This window comes from Gossypium arboreum, chromosome 9 (genome assembly GCF_025698485.1).
Source record: "Gossypium arboreum isolate Shixiya-1 chromosome 9, ASM2569848v2, whole genome shotgun sequence".
NCBI classification, from domain to species: domain Eukaryota; kingdom Viridiplantae; phylum Streptophyta; class Magnoliopsida; order Malvales; family Malvaceae; genus Gossypium; species Gossypium arboreum.
Genome location: NC_069078.1, coordinates 88367217 through 88379538, shown reverse-complemented (window position 1 = coordinate 88379538; position 12322 = coordinate 88367217). Strand labels below are relative to the sequence as shown.

Below are 12322 nucleotides of genomic sequence, written 5' to 3'. Positions count from 1 at the left end.
AACCATTTCAATTCAATACCAATGCCATAAACAATTTTTACCATTTCACTAATTTAATTATCAAAACACCAAATACCTTTCTTTACAACAAAATTTATATAACATACCAAAATAACCATTATAATCCCTATGTACATTCCACTTTCACTTAAAGGAAGAAAACATTACCAAAATCTTGATGCTGGGGTCGAAATCGTTCGGATGCTGCACTGGGATATTGGACTCCTATAAACCTGCGCACAGAAACAACCGTGTGCTAAATATCACAGAAACAACCGTGTGCTGAATATTCCTTACTCAGTGGTATTACCATAATTCAAATTATAATAGCAATAAAGAATTATAATTACTAATCATGTAACTATCCAATTTTTCAAATATCAATTCATTCTTAAACTTTCATGAATTAACAATAACAATACAATTTTATCTATTCTTCAATTTCCATCACATATTACATGTAACAATTTCAATCACTACATGAACATTAAGTTCATGCCTTTCATTTTCAAACTCAATTTTAATCCATAATTCAACTTTCTAATTTCTTTCAATATTTTCAATAATATAATCAATCAATTTATTTTAAATTTCTCATTTCAGTTGTTCACCCTATTAACAAACTCGGACTTTGACGGATACACGGATTCCAACCCAAACACACCAGTACGGCACATTGTACCTAAAATGGTGCATAGTACCTAATCAGTATACGACACATAAGTGCTTGAAACGACACACGAGGTGCCTGATACGACACACGAGGTGCCTGAAATACAACACATAAAGTGCCTGATCGGCAAAGCCGATAAATCTCGCACTCTTCCAAATCCTATGGCATGCCAATTATATCTGACTCAACCCCACAAGTTAATAGGGTATTTCGTATCACTTTTCACTTTCAATTTCATTCTCAATTTAATTTCAACTCAATTCAATACACTTTATCATTTCAATTCTCATGCAATTCATTTTCAATACATATTCATTATTCAATCAAATTTTCATACAATTCAACTATAACACTTACCTTAAAATTTACTTACCATATACATAGATTAATTTAACATCTAATGAATAAATAAATAATTTGAATTATAGTAATACAAATCCGAATTTCACAGTTACTCCTCGACGACCTTCTCCTTCCCTTTTTGTGCCGATACCTCGAATTCTTTATTAGCTACGAAAATTAAATAATTATACTATTAATTACAGCACTAATTTTACAATAATAATTGAATTTCTATTTAATTTATATCCTAATTCCAATTTAATCCTAATTAACTCATTTACTTTTTTAACTCAATTCACACTTTATTTCCATTCAATTTCCTTCCATATTCTACTTAATTATCTAATGTTCATAATAAAACCCTAATTTAAAACTTCTTTCAATTTAATCCCTACAACACAAAACTTATAGCTTAATTTACAATTTAATCCTTTAATCAATTCTAACTTAAAATTCATTCAATTAAATCCCTAATTCACTATTTTGTTCAACATGAACTATGTTCAAAAACCTAAAAACTTCCAAAACCTCAACTTAATTTCAACAAAACTTTGTTCTAAAGCTTCGAAAACATTAAAATTAAAAGAAAAGGACTTAATTGACTTACTAATTAAAGCTTAAAGCTTAAAGCTTCCAAACCGTAATTTTTCCTTTTTCTTTCTTTTTTTCCTTTCTTTCCTTCCCCTGTTCGAATGCTCTCTGTTTCTTTTTAACTTGTTTCTTTTGTTTTATGTTTTTGTTTCTTTTATTTCATTTACTTTATTTTATTTTAACATTTAACTAATATAGATTTTTATTAATATAATAATTTAATATATAATATATAAATATCTTTACTTAAAATTTAAGAAAATATATCATTATAATACAAGTGTTTAAATACATATTTTACATATGTACTATTCCATCATCATATATTTGTCATATTTTTATTTATTCATCCTATGAAAATCTCATAATATAATTAATATAAATTATAATTTAATAAATTAATAATAATAATAATAATACACTATAGTAAATAACTATTTAATAACAAGTATAAATACTATAATTATACACATATATTTTTATACATTTGTACAATATCATCACCATCCATTTGGCAAATTTTTAATTTATTTATCATACAAAAAAATCTTATAATATAGTTATTTAATTAATAAATATCTTTTAACTTAATAATTATAATAAATAATAAATATCTTTTACTTAAATAAAAAGTAATTAAGTATTTAATTTACAATTGTACAAATATGATTACTAGACATGTATATTTTATTACCATACAATTATCTTTATTTTATTTATTTCCTATAATATAATAACTTAACTTTAATTAATATAATTTATAATGTTTTAATTAAATAATATTTTTATAATATAAATCAAGAAAAATTTAAGATTTTACCATGTATTGTTGCTTCATCTTAAGCCATTGGCTTATTCACCTATTTAGTCCCTCTTATTTTCTTCTACTTTATAATTAAACTTTTGCACCTTATTCTATTTAGTCCTTTTCCTAATTATTCTTAATTAGACTAAATTCACCTAATTAAATCCTAATTAAGCACTCAATTAAACTCATAATTACTTCTAATAATTATTTATAACTCAGTTTACTAAGACGGGGCCTGATATTACACTTTTCCGATGCCCGTGAATTTTGGGTCATTACATTATCAATCCAAATATTCCTTAAAAAATATTTTAAATGAAGTTCAATAATATTTAAATGTTGACTTAATTTTTGGGTTTTGCAAACATCATTAATAAGTGAATGGAAACAACAATCGGGAAAACAAAGAATTCAACATATATACATAGATAGATAAAAGATTAAAAAAACTATTTAATTAATTAGTAAAAAATGACATAATTAGAACAGTGATATGATAATAAGCATACAAATGGCGTTGGTATCAATAATAAGCTGTTTAGACTCCAGGGACCATGTCGGGACTATAGGGAACGTCGGAACTCGAAATCCAAGTCTCGGATTCGAGATAGACGCGAGGAGTCCATTTGTTGGCTTCATTTATATCTATCTTTTTGATACCTTTCCATGCTACCCTACGACTGGTATCGGCACCGGGTCCCCTGTTTCCAAACTCGGCAATGAAAGAAGTGTCTATTCCTATGGTGCCTGTCATGGGGGCATAACCCTCTGGTTGAATGATGTCGTCGATCTGAGATTGCATTATGATAGACCTAGCGAATTGTTTCCAGGGACGCCCCAAGTACGCCTTGTTCGTATCCTTCACTGGGATGTAATCAGGGGCACCCGAGATGGTGCAGTTTTGAAGTACAATGGCTGAGTTTGTTCCAAGATCATTCCTTCCTTGTGCAGTAACCATGCAATTTTGGCCAGGCCCTGGCTTCCTCACGATGAGCATACAGTTCTGGAAAATGCTCGCCGCATCCCCGAAGATGAAATCCACCGTTCCGGTGATGAGACAATTACTATATAACTGTCTCTCTCTGTGAGCGTAAAGAGTGTCTTGGTACCCAGTGAAATGGCAGTTGAACATGATGACCCTATCAGCAGTGGCCCTGAAGGCCACTGCTTGATGACCTTCGGGTCCTGCTGAGTTATCAAATCCAATGTCTTTAGCCATGAAACCAGCTCCATCCACACCTAAAATATTTCACAAACATACATACATATATACTAGTTAGCCACCTCACCTCACCACCAAAACTTATCTATGTATATAATACTACTTACCAACAGTTGCAGTGCGGTATGTTCTAACCGGTGGATTCTTAGCGACACTAATGTCATTTGTGATGATGGTCTTAGTTGGGCCATCACCGATGAATACAACATTAGTCATCTGCTTGGTCACGTTGATTTTTTCCTTGTAGGTACCAGCCTTAATGTGAATAACAAATCGATCGGGACTTTTCACAGGGACTTCAGCCAATGCCTTGTTAATAGTATCATATTTCCCGCTACCATCTTTAGCAACCACAACGTTAGGCTTCAAATCCATTGGTTTTGCTTGAAGGAGTTTCCGGTCAGCTTGACTAATCCACTCAAGCATATCCTCAGTCGACAAAAGCTTACGATTGAACCCCGTGCTGTCGATGTTGCCGACATTTGGAATGTTAAGTTCTTTCACGATGGTGGATAACCCATTAAGCATCGCTAAAGCATTGCTAGTAATCTCCATGCTAGTCTTCAAGATTGATTGCATCTTCTGCGATGATTCGTTACTTGATTGCGCGAATGAGTCTATACATGTCTGTTGACTAGTGAATGCACCACTTAGCCAGGTCTTCAGTTCCAAAAGGTATTTTCCGATCTTGCTCATGTCGTATTCCCCTAGCATGTCGAATGACTTTTGAAAGTCATCAATGGCTAAGTCCAACACCTCTTGGCAAACACCAAGTGCCGCTTTGTTGTTCTCATCCTTGATCAACTCTTGGACAGTCACTGAATGGGCCAACACATTCTTTATCTCGACTAGCCCGGCTTGAAAACCTGTCCTTATCAGCTCCTTAACATCGCTAGAATTTGACGACGCCAAGCTTTTCTGGCATGTCTCTTTATAATTCGTGGGTTGACATAGGGCTTGCACAGCTTTGTTTGAACTCGATATCTCTTCACCATCGTTCTTGTTTTTGATGTGTGTAACACCCACCACCACGGCTACCACCAAGGTCACCAGGAACACCGCACAAATACCAATAATAGCATTATTCGCCATTTTTAAACAACTCTTTTTTGTTTCAAAAAAAGTATCTTCTTCTCTCTTTCTTTCCCTTGAAGAAATGAAAGCAAGAAAGAAGAAAACCTTATTTGAAGTTGTAGGGTTGCTTATTGCTTATCACTTATGGCCTGTTGAGCACAGGCTTGAATAATATGTTATTGAAGTTCCCTATTTATATTAAAAAATGAATCAGTTAAAGCCCTAAAAATGGCCATAGTTAGTTTAAAATGTTTCATGGTGGAGAGTGCCCTACGGATGTGAAAGCTTGTTTAAATTTCAAGGATATTAATCGCTCTATAAAATTATGGTGTTTTAATATTCTTTTTCTTATTCTTTTAAAATTCCAGGCATTGAAATTGTTAAAAAAAAGGCTAATGCTAGGATGTAATTTATATACTTTTTTTATATATTTGGTTGAGTAAAATATTTTTAGATAAACTAATATTTTAAGTATCGAAATAATTAATTTATAAATGTAATTTAAATGCTAAATTGTAAATTAAATATTAGTTTTTAGAAAAATTTCACATTCCACAAAAGATTAACTTTCACATTTAGGATTTTTTTGACACTTCTAAATTACAGCTTTGTGGATTAAATGGTAACTAACGTCGTTTGAAACATTTGTAAGAAATCATATCATGTCATAAATAATATAATATAATAAGGTATATATATTCATTCTTTGTGGCATTCATTTTTTTCAAATTTATTTTTAATTAAAATATTATTATTTAAAATTATTTAAAATAATATTATAAAATGCATTATTAATTATTTATTTTTATCTAATATGTTTAAAATTTAACTTTTATTATGCGTTCTTTATAGTGAAAGCAAACCTGTGCATGAGTAGCAATTGTAATAATAATTATTATAATCATAAGATTATCATGTAAAATTATGCAGTACAATAATATTACATGTATTGAATTCAAATAATTTTGTATTATTAAATTCTATTTTTATATTTAATATTTCTTATCAAATTTTTAATATTTTTATGTGCATCGGCTGGTCACTTTCCATCTTCAATTTATTTAATATTTTTTATGTATTTGCTCTCCATTACTTTCACCTCAATTTAATATATTTTTTTTATCATAGTGGAAGTTTGGGATGAAAATAATGGAGTTTTGGACAAAGAGAAACAAGACATATGAGAAAAATCGAAATAAATGATCCAAAAGAATTCTTTGTTTCCTTCGAGACTTAGCATGTAAGATACAATTGTTAGTGTTTAAAAAACCCATATGCAGAAACCATATAGAGCCTTGAGATGGGGAGAAGTTTCAAAGACCATGGTTTCATCTGTCTGTCAGACTTTGGCAATGAATCCTAAGAGCATCCCAAATCGAGAGAAGATCTTATTTTAGAGAAACATAAGATAGTTTGCATGCTAGAGCCGGGGATTCATGGGAAACATTAGGAAAGGTTCAGAGAAGAAAGTTTGAGGGTACTGACTGGTACACCAAAGAAAAAACAAAATCAAACTTCAACATTCTTTGAACTGAGCTGACTCTAATTGCTGCCAAATGTCCCAAAACTTCATCCTCATCTCCACCAACTTGTAATTCCGCAATCTTACCCAACTTCAACGCGTTCTTCCTGTTTTTGAAGTCGGAATGTGTTCACCACAGGCCGTTAGTTTCTTCTTTCTCAATTTTCTTAACTTTGTTGTCTCCTTTGACTATATAGTCCTCTACAATATCCTCTTTGTAATTTCAACCAATTCCTTGCCTGCAGTCATATTATCTTTACCTATCACCTCAGTTGTTTCAACGTAACCTCGATTCTGATTTGAATGGCTGAACGCTAGTGTCTGATCCATCTCTAAAATTGGACTTGCACACTCACCTTCTTTGCCTCGGTTACTTACTTCCACTTCATCTGTCTCATTTACACCCATGTTATCAATACTAAGCAACGTCACCCCTTTCATGTCACCTTCAATATTTGAGTTTCTTCCATCACCTCCCCATAATTCAAGAGATTCTCTTACATCCGACAACACTTTCCTGTTAATAGTAATATTTATTTTTCCAATTGCTTCAAATTTTCAACCGCAACGGTATCCTCCCTAACCCGAACCAAATATTATGATTAGATCCTGAAGGTTACATTGGCGATCGAAATGGCCTAGTAGAATCATTCAATTCTCGTAACGTTTATTTTTTTTTATTTTTAGAAAACTTAGAGTAGTTGTCATATATTTATCAAAAACATCAGATTTTAAGTCGAGTTAATATTAAGGTTCTAAATTTAATATGTTTGTGGCATTTTGGGGGTAAACTTAGTTGCTTTTTGTTTTGTCGATTTGCTTTTCATAACTCCTTTCCTTGTTTCGCATTGGAAAAATTGAAACCATCAGTTTTACTTTAAACCTTATTTAGTGTGATGTTAAGCAAATTTATTAGGTCGGTTTAGTTTAATGAAATTGAATGCATACAGAAATTCAAACTTACAAAGAACCCATGCCACAACCTAAAATTAACAAAATTACAGTCCCAGAAACCATAACAAAATAAAGCAAAATTTAAATTGCTTTATTAAATAAAATTGAGACGAAACCTCCGAATGTCATGTCCGATCCTAATCTCGAGGATTATCTATAAGGATAAAATTATGGAGGTGAGCTACAAAAAACTCAAAGCGAGGCTGAAACATAGTAAACATTGTATATACATGCAGACATTCAAACTACAGTAAAGCGTATAGCCAACAACATTTCTTAGATCATTGTAGACATCATAAAAATACAGTATATACACATGGACATGCTCATATGAAAACAATATATATTTCCTACCCATCCATATGTTACACACCATGATTTCCCAGAACTCATCATTCTAACATCAAAACAGGAAGAGTCGTAGCTCAATGTGGATAAACTATTGGTAACAATTTTTTCAATTAGACTTCCAATAATTTGCAAAAAAACCGCTAGTACTCCGAACTTTTCCCTAGGTTTGCAGATTAATTGCCAGTATAATATTACAGATAAATTGCTGGTATTCCACGAAACTCCTCTGTCACCAATCAATCCCAATCCCCATGCAATGCATTATGATATACAAATAGTGTAACATATCATGCTTGTCAATAATAATTTCAATCATGGTGGCATGCTTAACATGTATTCGGTAAAAAAATATCAATCAGTGAAATGTTTTTTTTTACATGCAGTCCATTTATATAGTAACAGTCAACATGCTTAACAATACAAGACATGTAATAACATGCATTCGGCTAATCAACCAATTACAATAGGCATACATCTGGTTAACCACTTATAGCACTTACACACTTGGTTATTTACACTTTAAGGCCCTAGAACATTTGACCAATGCCAATAAAGTACATACAACGTTTCAACAATCACCAAACATATAAAGTTAGGACCCATACCTGAATAACACAAATCTGAAACACTAACAGTAGTCTGCAGCTCTTATGCTTCAGATATGATTAAATCTGGTTTAGATCTGTACCTAGCACAAAGAAACAATTGTTAGAAATCAACCACTAATCACCCTATAAGGTTCGGCCAAATCGGAGAAAACAATGGCTATTCAAATCTGATTTTCGGAATCACCACATACACTGTTTCGGCTTAAGACGGAGATGCGAATAACCTTTGATGTCAACAGTGATCTGAGCGATTTAGATTTTAACCTTCAATAAACAAATACAAATAGAACACATGTGAGAATCGACATGGACTTTTGATAGATTCGACCATTATAGAAAAGAAATATGTATTCATCTATTAAAAGGAAACTGAGCTTAGATAATAGATACACTAAGTACATTAGAAAGTACTTGGTATAGTCAAAATTGCATGAGTAATTAGAAATTTTTATTTTTAGAGCAACATTTTCTGTACTTCTTTTGCTAAACAAGCTAATGAAACTTGAGCAAATTTTTAGAAACAAAATATTGCTGAGAACTGAAGTATAAAATATGCTTTACATTGTTTGACATTACAAAAGGTAATTATATTGTTGTGGTAATTCATTTAGGTATATTTTGCTTAAGGACAAACAATAACTTAGGTTTAGGGGTGTGATAACTCTTGAAAAGAGTTATATTTCAGGCTTACAGACTTGGTTAATTGTTCATACTTGAGTAAATTTAGTTGCATTTTAGGAAATTATATTAGTACTTTTATAACATTACATCATGAAGCTTGGATTTTGCTTTCAATGTGACTATATGTTACTTTTACTCGTAAGTGTAGAAAGGAGGAAAAGAAGTGAATGAGTGAAGTTTTGTCATGTCAAAAGGTTGGATAGATTGCCAGTACATATGCCATGGAAATTTCAGGAAGATATTGACTCAACTGTTAATTCGTGGCACTATCAGCCAGCTGTACTTGTACTAGAAATATCCACCTAAAAAAGAAGGAGAAAAGAGTTGTGCTGAGAGGGGACTTACCTTATAAAAAGAAGGAGAAAGAGAGGAAAGAGAGCGGTTTTTCCTCTCACACAATTTCTCGTGGGAGATCTAGAGATGCAAAGAAAGAGGGTAGCAACTAAGGAATAAAGTAGCAACGCAAAGAAGAAAGAGAAGCATTCAATCCTGGGCTTCGCAAGATATTGCAGCACTAGAGTTGGGGCTAGATCGGCAAAAGCTTCTTGAAGTTTTTCCTTCACTATCTTAATTGATTTCTATGAATTTAAACTGTGAAAATATGTTATTGAATGATTATTTCATTTTGGATTTTAATTTCCAACTTATGAGCTTATCTCATTGGGTTGGGATTACTGGATGAATCTTTAGTTCCTTTAATGACCAAGGTATTATCCTGATTAGATTTACTATTTCATTCGATTTGGGCTATTTTAAAATGTATGCTTTCTCTAGACATAGATAAATGTATGGTATGTCCATAAACTTGATTTAATTCTGAAAAGGTTAGATGAGTTGGATTGTGATCGAATGATACAAGGGAGTACTCGATAGAATACTCGTAGCACTCTAGACATAGAGTTGCGTCTGTATAGAGAAATGAAGTAATAGTACTAGGTATTATTCTTTAGGCTTGTAAACATGCAAAGCCTTAGGTAGGGTAGCTTGAAGTCTGACTCTCGAAAGAAGTTGACTATCTTAGATTTAATCTGAATAATAGATTGGTTAAGATTTTTTTTATGGCATTATTATGTTATAGAATGAATCTTACTAATCCCAACCTTCCCATTCAACAACGTATATCTTCTCAAATTTGTCTCCATACATTTGCTACAACATTTTAAGTTAGTTATTTGATTTTAAAATTGCATACGTGATTATTCCTATACAAATTGTTATTCTGTTTTGCCATAACCTGATTTATATAGTTTATAGTAATAACTTAATCGAATTAATCCTATTCGATCCCTGTGGAGATGGTTTTACTTACTACTTTATTATTTGATTTGACGTGTACACTTGCACATTCGCATGCTATATTTACACACCCTAAAATGTTAATTTGTATTTGCCCTCTTTCTTTGGTCCTGAACTGCATGACTATAGACGGATGACTATACGTATTGAGGGTTAAGTAGATACATCATGACAGATTTCGTAAAAATAAAGTGAAATAGGAAAGATTAGTGTGATATAGTAACTATAGGCTAGCCTAAAGTGTAGAACAGAAGAAAAATTCAAAAATAAAATCAATACGAGTAGAAAAAAGTACTTGAAAAACAAAAGCATTTGTGAGTGAGACGTATTGAAAAAAGAAAATGGCAAAGTCATGAGAATAGAAAAACTCGTTCATTAGTGCACGAAAACTGGTAAGCTAGTCGTAGTTACTATATTATGCTGTGATTTCTTATATGGAGAGATAAGGAAGGTGAGAGAAGGAGAAAGAAGGCGGTGAGTGGGTAAGGGTTGATAAAGGGAAAGAATAAAGATCAATATGATGTGCCAAACTATTTTCCGTTTTGATACTTACTATTTTTAAATTCCATATCAGTCTTAAGCCTCAGAATGTTACAAGCTGAAAAGTCCTATGTGAGCTAGGTATCTTTATGCATAAATGAACGTTATACTAAACAATCGCATAAGCTACTATTTGTATTCTGCGAGGATAATCAAATTACTTGTATGATTTGTTGATGGATTCCTACAGGTGAGACCTTTAATGCTTGTATATTGTGTAATGCACTAAACTTAGATGTTTGAAACCAAAAGTGGTAAATCAATTACTCATCATGTCAAAATTATTCATAAAGAGGAAATGCCTAGTTATGTGCTTCAAAGTCAATGCTTGTATCATATTGGCGCAAGGATCGTCTTTTCTATTTTTTGTTTTTGTTTGTGTTGCTTGTGGACAAACAATGACTTAAATGTGGAGAGTTTGATCTGTCATAACTCGGTGTAGCAAATTAAACTAATTTTTTCACTTTAAGAGCTTGAAAATAAATATTATCATTAGGTTTCAATTATGTTTTAGTAAGTTTAATTAAATGCAATAAAATGTGCAAATTGAGTCTTTTATTGACTTTAGGGGCCGAATGAGGCCTAAGGGTAAGTTAACGAACTTTGTAAGTGTGTAAGAGACCATGAGAAGGTGTGTTAAATCGATACTGGTCACTATGTCGCAACATGGAGGTTTTGATGTCGCAATATAGGGAGAAGATTGGACAAATTTCGAGACTACCTTTGACGTCACGACACAGCCTAAGGGTGTCACGACATACCTCTAAAGACATCCCAAAGAAAAGTATAATGAATTCTTTGTCTCGACACAGTTAGGATGTGTCACAACATAGACTCTGGATGGGAATTAATACGAGCCAAGAGGTATTTTGGTCTGAAAAATCCAACTTAAAGCTCGAAAACGTCAACTAACCTAAGGTTAAGGACGACAACCACCTCAAATCTATAAATAAGCTCATTTGGCTCATGTTATGGACAACAATTACTTAGCTTAGGATCTCTCTTTTAATTTCAGTTTAGTTTTTCTCTAGGTTTTAGATTTATTTTTAGATTATTCTTTGTTTTATTTTAAGAGATCTGATTTCTGGATACGATCAAACCTTGTGGATTCACTTTAATTCATAATACAAATAATAATTTTTCTTAAAGTATATACTTTCAATTCAATTGGCATGTTTATACTTTATATCAATTCTCTATTGTTTATGAAAACCATGAGGAGCTAAATCTTCTATGGGGGATTAGCTAATGGATGTATGATCTATGAACTGTTTTGTAGGGCTATTCAACGGATTAGCTGTTTGGGAAAGGAAGAACCTAAACATTAGGCTTGTCGACCCTAAGAAGTCATCAAGGTGAGAATTAACCTAAAATTGGTTTGACCTATCTGTGAACACCTTTACCTCAAGCTAGTCTAGACTGTGAGGTTGGAAGATAAGTAGTCCTTTGTAATACCCCGAAAATTACTACAGCAAGAAAGTAAGATATTATCCTTGATATAGTTAAGTAAGGAAATAAAGTGAGAAAAAGAGAAATTTTATTATGTCAACATTGGGAAGTATATTATGATATATTACATTATTAATTCAAGAAAGGACTAAATTGTAAAAGTGAGAAAATTTTGTTGTCCAAGAGTAAATACTTAAAATTTGAGGGGTTA

General features: G+C 32.0%; 1 protein-coding gene across 1 annotated transcript; it reads right to left on the bottom strand.

Moving 5' to 3' along the window:
• Positions 1–2843: 2843 nt before the first annotated feature.
• On the bottom strand, positions 2844–4899 carry LOC108455247 (pectinesterase-like). Its single transcript, XM_017753827.2, has 2 exons — positions 3744–4899; positions 2844–3653 (listed from the first exon to the last, which is right to left on the bottom strand). The coding sequence occupies exons 1-2, from the start codon at positions 4726–4728 to the stop codon at positions 2953–2955; spliced, it is 1686 nt and encodes a 561-aa protein (XP_017609316.1). The 5' UTR covers positions 4729–4899; the 3' UTR covers positions 2844–2952.
• Positions 4900–12322: the final 7423 nt, after the last annotated feature.